This window comes from Marmota monax, unplaced genomic scaffold (genome assembly GCF_021218885.2).
Source record: "Marmota monax isolate L192 unplaced genomic scaffold, Marmota_monax_Labrador192_F-V1.1 WCK01_AAM20220418_F8-fsc00002, whole genome shotgun sequence".
Taxonomy (NCBI): domain Eukaryota; kingdom Metazoa; phylum Chordata; class Mammalia; order Rodentia; family Sciuridae; genus Marmota; species Marmota monax.
This window is the reverse complement of record NW_026693571.1, coordinates 27,847,281-27,857,939: the sequence shown is the minus strand read 5'-3', so window position 1 is coordinate 27,857,939 and position 10,659 is coordinate 27,847,281. Positions and strand designations below refer to the sequence as shown.

At 40.2% G+C, this 10,659-nt stretch overlaps 1 protein-coding gene across 11 annotated transcripts in view; it reads right to left on the bottom strand.

The window, feature by feature from the left end:
* Nucleotides 1–322: 322 nt before the first annotated feature.
* The window catches only part of Fam13a (family with sequence similarity 13 member A), a 362,563-nt gene continuing 352,226 nt past the window's right edge, over nucleotides 323–10,659 (bottom strand). For 10 of the 11 annotated variants that reach the window (XM_046459235.2, XM_046459236.2, XM_046459230.2 and 7 more), the window contains 4 exons: nucleotides 10,550–10,633; nucleotides 5,873–6,069; nucleotides 5,195–5,296; nucleotides 323–2,558 (listed from right to left, as the gene is read on the bottom strand). In XM_046459235.2, coding sequence (XP_046315191.1) covers nucleotides 2,432–2,558; nucleotides 5,195–5,296; nucleotides 5,873–6,069; nucleotides 10,550–10,633 — 510 coding nt within the window. In that variant the 3' untranslated portion in view covers nucleotides 323–2,431. The remainder of the gene's footprint in view (nucleotides 2,559–5,194; nucleotides 5,297–5,872; nucleotides 6,070–10,549; nucleotides 10,634–10,659) is intronic. The other variant, XM_046459234.2, reaches the window with a different exon arrangement.

The following is a 10,659-nucleotide window of genomic DNA, read 5'->3' as shown; positions in this document are numbered from 1 at the left end:
TTGACATTTATTTTGTTGGCATGTACTAATAAACATACACATTCCCAAGAGAGCAAAGGAAAAACACCGGTCTGCCGCATTCTGTCGTTTGAAGCCAATTAAGCCACAGTCTCTAGTGCTTAGAGATGCTAGGCTGCAGCAATGGTTGTCATGGAAACAGATTTGCCTCTGCGTTTCTGGCAGAGTCAGAAATCACTGACTCATACGCCTTCAAAAAGGATCTGGTGTACACATAGCTCTCCACCCCCAACTTAATTTGGCTTTTTTCTCTGAAGAATATAGATTAGAAACTACAAAGGAAAACACAATATTCCATACACAATTTACTATAAGTTGGTGTTTTCTTTTATTGAATCATACAAATTTGAATGGGGATTCCTGAATAAATCTTTTAGTTAATTTACCTTTGGCAGAAAGAACAGATTTCAAAAACCTACTAGCTTCTCACTTATATGGAGTTTAAAAATTCTATAGGATATTTTTTCAAAACAATACTCTTAGATGTGCTTCAAAAGTGAACTGATAATTTGATTTATATCATAGCTTATTTGAGAACAGTTAAAAAGGACAGACTAGACATGTATTTCTTTTTAAAAATACAATTTTTGGTCATGTGAATGATTCATGTTCAGATTTCAAAAATAGAAAACATCCTAAAGTGCATCATTTTATTTATAATATAACTCCTTGAAATTATAACAATCTGTAATGTAAACAGTAGAGCAAAGAATATCAAACTATATTTTCATGTACATTTAGATTTGTAGGATTATGTACCATCTTTAAATGTGTGGATTAAAATGAGGGCACTTCCAACACATAGCTCATGCTTCTATATGATTAAGAAAAACTTAAAGGCATTCCTTTCTCCCGACCCCCCCACTTGAACAGAGGAGAGCTGCTATCTCATTTCAACAACGGAGAAGTAAATCCGCCACCAGGTGTTTAAGACCCATTATTACAATTGACAACTGGTTGGTGTGGCTTTACATTCTATCCTTTTCCTTTTTAGAAAACAAAACTGCAGCCTTTAAGAAAGCAACTCTCAGAACAGGGGGAGTCCACCCTGCAATATTATCTTCAGGAGGTGGAGCCTCTGAGATAGCACTTCAGTCCGGTGGGCAAGCAGACACCAGGGCTCTGCCTCACAAAGCACAAGGGTGGACCCCAAACCCTCTTCCTCAGGGCAGACACAGAAGGTGAAAAAGAAAAACAAATCACAGCGTGACATCAAGCACAACGAAGAGATGAATGATTTGGTGTCTTAAATTCCCTGGTCCCTCCAAAACGTCTAATATAGACAGCTTTGTGACACAGTCTTTGAAGAAATTACAATCAAAATAGGCTATATGCTATTTTTTTCTACTATATATGCTCTTGAAAGTAGTGTGAGCTAGATTCTGCCTTGAGCTGAGCTCTGAGGGCTACATTTACCCGTCTGGGGATTTTAGTGCAGATTTACCTTTTTAGAAAAATTAAACTCTGGTAGGTATTCAGGAGGCTGATGGCTCAGGCTCCCTCTCTCACATGATCCTCTACACTTAGGCTAAGAATTAAGCAAGGCCCTTTAAGTTTGGCTAGAACCACAACAAAATCAAGCCCTCGGCAGGTTATATAGGCATGCCGGCCTCGCTTAGTGTTTAATATTAAAACCAGACTGGTAAGTGCAGTCAGTGTTCAAGAAACAATCTCCAGGCTCTTCACCTATTACCTGATTTAAAAATCAGTATTAATATGGCTGCTGCTACAATCCCTCTGTCCTCTGAAGATGATTAAGTCCTAGTCAGGGATTGGATCTGTCAGCTGAGGAAGTCCTGAAGAAACGCACCCTCACACGGATGACTGCTCTGCCACTGTGGGCAGATGCAGCTTCCATCTGAGAGCTGGAGGGAAAATCAATTCACACGTGGGGAAGGCGCAGCTCTGTGGGAAGGTCACTAGAATGGCCAAGGCAGCAAATAGGGCTCCAATGCATGGTCACACTTGACTGGGTCCAGAGAGGGCCTGGACCTCCACAGCAAATTCACTCTACAGAGTAAAGTCCTGAGCTTGTTTTTATCACAGTTAGAGAATGTTCTCTCTGGTTTCTCAGTTGTCCAGGGATAAACAGTGTATAATCTCTGTAGATGGGTGTGGCTAATGTAGTGATTCATCACTGTTAGTGTTAGTGAAGTTCCCACCACAAGTGTGTAAGTGTGCAGGAATCTTGACTTATTATTACAAAATTCCTAAGTCAGGTCACACTGTCATCTTCCATGTAGGCAGTTTCTGAGGCAGGCAGCGGAAACAGGAGCCCACCCAAAAGGCTGGAGGCAGAAGGGCGTCAGGCTTTGGAGGTCCAGCTCCCAGGCTGCCTTCTAGAGCTGCTCTGTACCAGAACAGTAAGTCCTCCTTGCATCCGCAGGCACCCCTTGCTGGGCTGGGGTGCCCCTTACATGGACTTGGAATCAGTGTCTCTCTTGCTGATGAGCACCTCCAGGAGTCTTAGTTTCGCCTTTATGTGTTTGTATTCGTTGTATTCTTCGGCCATAGGAGTGCGGTCTTCCTTCTGGACGTTTCTAGTGGAAACAAAGGAAAGGGGGGCCGAGGCAAATTATCATTATGTGATAACTCTACAGTTTATCAACCTGTGGAATCACTGTTGTCAAGTGGCACTTGGTACCTAGCCAAGGCTGGATTTAGATAAGCAGTGAAGAATGGTTTTCCCCTGAAGGCACCGTGCAACTGAGCTTTTACAGTTAATCTGGCATTTTGTAGAATGCTATGAAGGACTAAGAAATATAGAAAGTCTTGCTCGGCTCTTACGTATGATTTCACAGTGAGTTCCTATTAACTTAAATCCTTTATACATACTTAATATTTTCTCATTTTTATATATTTCATCTAATAAGCCATTAAGTTTCTAATCAGCAATTTGTACACCCACAACATACAGTCGTTTCAAGAACAGAGAATTAATTCTCTTGCTTATAAAAGTGATCCTGGGAATTCAGCAACTGGATCACGTAACATTAATAAACCTTTATAGTTTACTAATTTTATATGCAGATTTTTTTTATATACGCAAGTATCAGTTGGGTCAAGTGCAGTACTAGTTCTGTGTATCCATGATCTGACATCGCCCTTGCAACAATCTGCTGTGAAGGTGCTGTGGTCCATAGTCCACACATGGTGAAACCAGGAGCACCTGTCAGACTCCCTACAAAGCAACTGCTCTCCACCCTGGTACCGTGTGAAGCCGATTCTCATTGTACTGTGAAATGCCCCCTCTAAAGGTTCAAACCCCGGGCTTCCCTTTCTTACTATTAAAGAGCAAGTGTGGGCAAGGGGGATAGCATGAGTCTTTATTTGTTTAGTGAACTAAAACTAAACAGATTTTATTCATGTTCTGCTTTGCTCTAGGAAAGAGTTCTAGATGGCCCCTCAGCAGGGAACAGGCGCCTTAGGATTCTGAACCTCTGGCACCCATTCCCCCTTTGCCCTGTGAGGGCTATCACTCTATCAGATAGGAAATGGAGCCAGATCTTATGATAGTGTAAATCTCTCATAATTCTACTTTTTTTTTTTTTTTTTTTTTGTACTTGGGATTGAACTCAGGAGCACTTGACCACTGAGCCACATCCCCAGCCCTATTTTGTATTTTATTTAGAGACAGGGTCTCACTGACTTGCTTAGTATCTTGCTGTTGCTGAGGCTGGCTTTGAACTTGTGATCCTCTTGCCTCAGCCACCCAAGCTGCTGGGATTACAGACATGCTCCACCATGCTTGGCTATCATTTGTATTTTTTAAAAAGTTGTACATGTTACATAACAGTTCCTCACGTATAAGAAACTGTCCATAATATGTGACAATAAGAGCAATGAAGGATACATAGATAATCCAAACATGCTTAGAAAGAAGATGGATTGGGGAAACACATCAAAATATTACTCTTTTTTTGTTTTGATATCAAGGATTGAAACTAGAGGAGCTTAACCATGAGCTACATCCCCAGCCCTTTTGATTTTTTAAAATTTTGAGACAGGGCCTTGCTAAGTTACTGAAATTGGCTTTCAACTTGCAACCCTCCTGCCTCAGCCTCCTAAGCCTCTGCAACTACAGGTGTGCACCACTGTACCCGGCAAAATATTAATCTTGATTTGTCTTTAGGTATTTGGGGACTATTTTTTATCTGCTCATCTATATTCTCTAAATATCCTGTACTATGTGGAGAATGAAAAGAAAATGTTCAGGTATTAAAAATGTAAAAGTTTTGAGAAAGTCAGCATAGGGCAGATCCAAATCAGAGATCTTAAAAGTAAATTGGCATAATATTTGAAAAAAAACCATTTCCCCAAACTTCAGGACACATAAAGAGTACTCAAATACTGAAACTGTATTCAGAGTTGAAATAACTTGGACTGATATAAAACCAACTTAAAATGATTAAATCTAACTCCAATGTATACAGATGACTGTGCCTTAAAACTCACTGGGATAAAAAACAATTCTCAACCAGGTGGACTTATTTTATATATATTCTTCTCATGTATATTTTTCAAACTGGGAACTATCATTTTTTTTTTTTTCATGGTACTGGGGATTGAACCCAGGGCCTCAGGCATGCTAGGCAAGCATTCTACCATTGAGCTACACCTCTAGCCCAATCTGAGTTTTTAAAGAGCTTTAAGATCAGTGATGGAGCTGGGGTTGTGGCTCCAAGGTAGAGCGCTTGCCTACCATGTGGGATGCACTGGGTTTGATCTTCAGCACCACATAAAAATAAAATAAAGATGTGTGTCCACCTATAACTAAAAAATAAATATTAAAAAAAAAAAGATCAGTGATGATTGAAAGTTCCCTTTTCCTTATTTCTTTAAGGAAGGAAAAAAACCCTCAGTGCTCTCAACTTGAAATTCAGCTCTAGATCGCTTGTTTTAGATGAAAATTTGATGTGACAGATTAGTTTTATGCATGTTAGCTGAATCTGCACCAGTCAAGGACATTGCTCAGGAGCGTTTCTTCTTGAAGGGGCACATAAATCTCCCCTTCTCACTGTCAACCTCTAAGGGTACCTGGGCACAGACCCAAGCACCAGGTTTTAGGGAGGACGCAGAACTGCCCCCATCCTGGAGGCATTCCACAGATCTGTCAGGAACAAGGTGCTAGTTGTGTGTAGAGAGGAGGTGGGGACAGAAGGGACACATGCCCTACCTTCCATTTTGTCTGAAGAAATTGTCTTCAAAATCACGAAGTTTCTTTCGAATTTTTTTCTTTTCTTCTCTCATTTCCTGAAGGTGTTCCAAGAGTTCAGGTCTAAAAGGAAGAAAAAAAAAAAGTCAGGAAATTAAATCTGAGTTGTTACAAATGTAACTTGACAGGGGTTATGGAGACAGAAGGAGGCAAGTAAATTAAATTGTTGTGAGCACTAAATGCACCGAGGGGCAGCAGAAATGGGTGTTTTTTTTCTCCCCTGAAAGCCCGAACATGCCAACAATACAGGCATCAACTGGGGGTTCCTGCTAGTTATGCATTCTTGGGCCTCATGAGATCCCACAGCACTTTGTCATGTTTTTCTTTGCGAGAAAGAGATGCCATCTGTGCCCAGAGTGTGTTAAAGCTATAGTAGAACCACACCACACAATGCCATTTAGAGAGACATTCTGGTTATTTAAGCAAGAGCTCAAAAGCTCCCTCAAATAACTATTGGAGAAAGCATAAAAGGAAACTGAGACAGGATTTTTTTTAAGTCGGTCACTGTTTTCTCCACCCAGGGGCACCCCAAGTTAACCACTTGTGTTTTGTCAATTTATTTAAATACAAAGGCTAAGATAATACTTATGAAAGTTATTTTCTCTGACCTATTTCAATACCACCCTCAAAACGACATACATTGACGCAGCGTGCAGATTTGAAAGCCCTGTGTCCTGGCTGCATTTTGATGGTATTTTATCATCCATTGGGGAAATAAACCCATCGGCATCATCTTCGAATTGGTCCAGAAAACAACGTGCACTGAAATCTGTTTTGAGAGTGACTGTGAAGTCAGGCTTCGTGTTGCTATCGTCTTCTGACCCCTCCTCTTCTTCCTGGAGACACACAGCAACCCCAGTAAAAATCTGGTCACATTTTTGGGCATGCTTTCACTATGAGTATCATTTAAAAATCATCTAATAATTCAGATTTCATGTAGTTTCTTCAGTACCTATCATATTAAACATACTGTAGTGAAGGTATAGAGGCAAAACTGGCAAAACTGAGAAGGCTTTTCCAGTTGGTCTCAGCTGTGCCTTCGGATCTGCAGTCCCTTTGCTTCATAGGAGTGAATGCTACATTTTAAAATTTAAATTGTTAAACATTTAAAATTTTACAAATATCTGACTTTTTAAATGAATTTTCTTTTTTTCTCTTTTTGGTATTGGGGATTAAAACCACTGAGCCACATTGCCAGCCTTTTTGCTTTTTATTTTGAGATAGGTTCTTGCCAAGTTGCTTAGGGCCTCACTAAGTTGCTGACTTTGAACTTGAAATCTTCTTGCCTCAGCCTCCCAAGTCACTGAGATTACAAGCATGTATCACCACGCCTGGCAAGTTCTTTTTTTTTTTCTAAAATAATTTTCATCTGTGTAATTTTTATAAGAATTGAGATAATGTAGCCAGATGTGTGATGCATGCCAATAAGCCCAGCTGTACAGGGGGATGAAGCAGATTGCAAGTTGGAGGCCAGCCTTGGCAAGACCCGGACTCAAAATAAAAAGGGCTGGGAGTATAGCTCAGTGAAGAGCACTTGACCAGTATGCTAGAGGCCTTGGGTTCAACCCTAAGTAGTATGGAAAATAAAATGAATTGAGATAACATATGTCAGGTACCCAATGAGGCACAGATATGCTACTCTTGGTAGTAACCTTTGAAAATATGTGAATAATAACAAAATAGATAGTCAAGCAAAATCATAAATGATAGATACTGGGTAGATTGTAAAAGATAAGATATGAGCAGCTGGGGAAGAGTCCGTGATCAACTCACTAGCACTGGTGGCTTAAAAACATATCAGGAGTTGGTGGGTGATGTAGGCTCAGTGGGAGAGCGCATGCCTAGCATGTGCCAGGCCTTGGGACATCTCCAGCACAAACACACACACACACACACAAAAAAAAAAAAAAAAAAAGAAAAGAAAAAAGAAAGAAAGAAAGAAAAGAAAAAGAAGATGAAAACTAGACATTTTTCCTTTTAAACAGGACTGGTATAATGTTGTGATTTCAATAAAGAGTTGAACAGACCTTGTGGAAGGAAAGCTAGTGGGGTGGAGGTGGGGGCCAGCTGCGATCCTCCTGTAATCCCAGGGACTTGGGAGGGTGAGGCAGGAGGATCACAAATTCAAGGCCTTAGCAATTTAGTGAGACCCTGTCTCAAAACAAAAAACAAAAAAGACTGGGGATATAGTTTAGTGGTAAAGTATCCCGAGTTCAATCTACCAACAAAACAAAACAAAATGAAAAACAAAACAAAAAAGCTGGCTGCACAAATTTCAGCCCAGGGACGATGCAGTGGTGAGACGACTTGGAGGGAAGTCCACAGCAGCTCTTTACCTGACCCTGCCTCAGTCACCATCAGTCACTTGGACAAAGACATAACAGGCATATTCCCCCAATGTATGAATCTTGATTTAATCTATCTCATAAGGCTGGAATAGAAGTATAAAAAGTAACTGGGAAAGCTTAAGGTCCTATAATTAGGTGAGGAAAGAGAGCTGGGTTCACAGAAGCAAGCACTGGACAGGGAAGGACACTGGGGACTGCACAAGTGCGGCACAGTGTGACTCAACATGAGGCGCACCGGGGTTCTCGCAGGGTGATTTCGTCCCCTAGGAGACACGTGGCCATGCCTGGAGACAGTTTGGGTTGTCACAACAGGAGAGGGGGTTGTGATACATGATTGGCATCTGGTGGTCAGAGGCCAGAGACGCTGGGAGCATTCTACAAAACTCAGGACAGCACCCCAGCCTTGCCTCGTTGTCAGTGGTGCAAGGCTGTCACCTTGCCCTGTGAGGACTAAAATGAACTAACGATATGTTGATGGTACATAGACAAGGACTTGGAGAACTAAAAGGACGTTGGCCATCCAGATTAAGGCCTGTCCCAGCTAAACTGTACCTGGAAAAACATCTAATTTGGGTACCAGTTTAGATGTAGATAGGGATGTAGATAAATAAGTGTGTGTGTGTGGAGATAGCAGAGCCAGGAGACTGCTGAAAAATCTGGAACCCATATTACATCAGAACAGTAGGAAAACTTGGAAAAAAGATTTCCCAGGGTGTGGCATGGGTGACTATAAAAGTATGAAGAGCTCTTAGGGAAGAAGCTGCCTGTGTAGTCCATGTTGCCCCAGAGGGCAAAACCAAGCCCACTAGATAGAATGTAATAAGCTAATAGTAACTATAAATGTGATAATTTTAGATGTGATATTTACCTTTTTTTAAATTTTTTTTTTTTTGGTGTTGGGGATTGAACCCAGGGCCTTGTGCCTGCGAGGCAAACACTCTACTTACTGAGCCATATCCCCAGCCCTCATTGTGATATTTAAATTGCACATATAATTAAGTTATGCTTTATAATTTTAAAAATATTTAAAAAATACATTTTTAGCTATTAGGAGCCACCGCACCCTCCCCATCTCTGTGTTTTGAGCTTGATGATGGGATCCCTCTGCAGGGGCAGTGTTTCTATTCTACTAAGGAAGTTTTAGAGGAGATCCCTGCAGAAGGTAGAGAACTGACTAGGTTTCTTTGGGCTGGAATATCCAGGGCTTCAGAATTTGAGCTCTGTTTCTTACACAGCTGATTCTCTCCTATAAGCAATTAAACCAGGGATGGGTTTAAAGAAACCATTAGATACAAACTTATTTGCAACACATCAAATTCTAAATTGTATCAGAAATAACAAGAATCAGTGCAGTCAAAATACATGTGAATAAGCCTAGCTAATAGGAACAACACAAACCAAAAGGCAGCACTGTTTACAAAAGCATCAGAGTCATTGGAAAATTATCTAAAACTTTTGACCATGATGTGGGTCAGAGATAATAATCCATGGCCGAGCTATTTTTGTGAAAAAATATTAAGCCTAAGAATAAGAATGGGAATAATATCCTTTTAAAAGAAGAGTACCATTAGGCTATCTTCCATTCATTTAATGAGGCAATTATCGAGTGCCATATTTTGGATGTATTCAAAAACACATTTTCCTCCAGTAGCAATTTCACTACATGCCAAGAGAAACAAGTTAATTTTCATACACACAATTGCACAAATTTCTTCAATTATGCAAAATTACCTGCTAGACATAATGTATCATCTTTTATCAACATCAAGGCATATTGTAAGAAAATAGCCCTATTTTTAAAGACACAATGTAGCACACTGGCCCAGATTTCTCAATAGCATTTAGAGCATATTCATAAGTTCTGCTTGATAATATGAACAGTAAGCACAGTCATTGGCGAATACCTTAAATTAGACATATCAAGAATTTTAGATCTCTAAGATGTAAGAAAAGGAATCAAGTAGATAAAAGCTGACTTTGTAGCTTGTGACACCTTACCTTAGGCAAGAAAATGAAGTTTTCAATTTCTGTCCCTCAGTAGGAAAGATTATTCTGAAAAGTCATCCCTAACTACACTAAACAAATGGACGTGTCACAGAATATGACAGGTGAAACTTAAAACTCACTAATTTTGAGTTTCACTCCCTCTTCAAACCTAAACAACTTCAAAAAACAGTCATGATTTTTAAAAAAAATGCCTTTAATTTTCATCTCTAGAGTCCCATATTAGGCAGTCCATTTTAAATGTTCAGTTGTCTAGAAACAAACACACCAAGAGGCTGATCCTAGTACGACCAATTAGGGTCCCACAGGCACAGAAGGCACCGTCTCTTCTAGTGAAGGCAGCCATGGATGACAGGGATTATCTGTATAAAATTCATAATTACTACTGGAAAAAAACCAAGGCATATGTTCTAGTGACTGCCAGTCACAGCACCACATCCACAGATGAAGCACTGATGATAACACTGGTCCTGAGGAATAAATATGGTGGGGGAAGGAAAAGTGGGTGAAACCACCAGCAAATCTGTCAAAGACAACTTGGTATTCAGCTATAAAAGTATAACTTTTCATTGCATTATACGTTTCTAATTGCTTTTTAAAATACACTTGGTATGTGAATTTTTTAAAAAGTTAGTCTAATGAACTAATTTAAGATTTTTGGAATACAGAAAAGCCATTCCCCAGCTGGGAAAAACAAAGAATAAAAAAGATTCTGGAAAACAAAATGAGTTCTGAAAGCAAAGTAAAAACTAAAGAGCAAAAAAAGAGCGGAGAACGAAATGAGACTAAGGAAATCAGCTAGTCTATGATCTAAGTAGAAGGGGAGTGTTTAAAGTTGGTTATGGGCAGCTATTGATTTGTAGGGCACACTACAAGAAGCCATCACCCAAGGGTACAATCACAGCCTTTTCCCACAGGATGGGAGATGCGAGTTTCGCTATGGGTTAGCAGCTGAGGTCTTCACCTTTATCTCCTTGAAGAAGGAAGCAGTTTCACCCTCGATAATTGGTTGCAGCAAAGGGCTTCTCCGCTTGCTGGAGGGGGAACCCTGTGACAGGTGTTAACAAGTAGGTT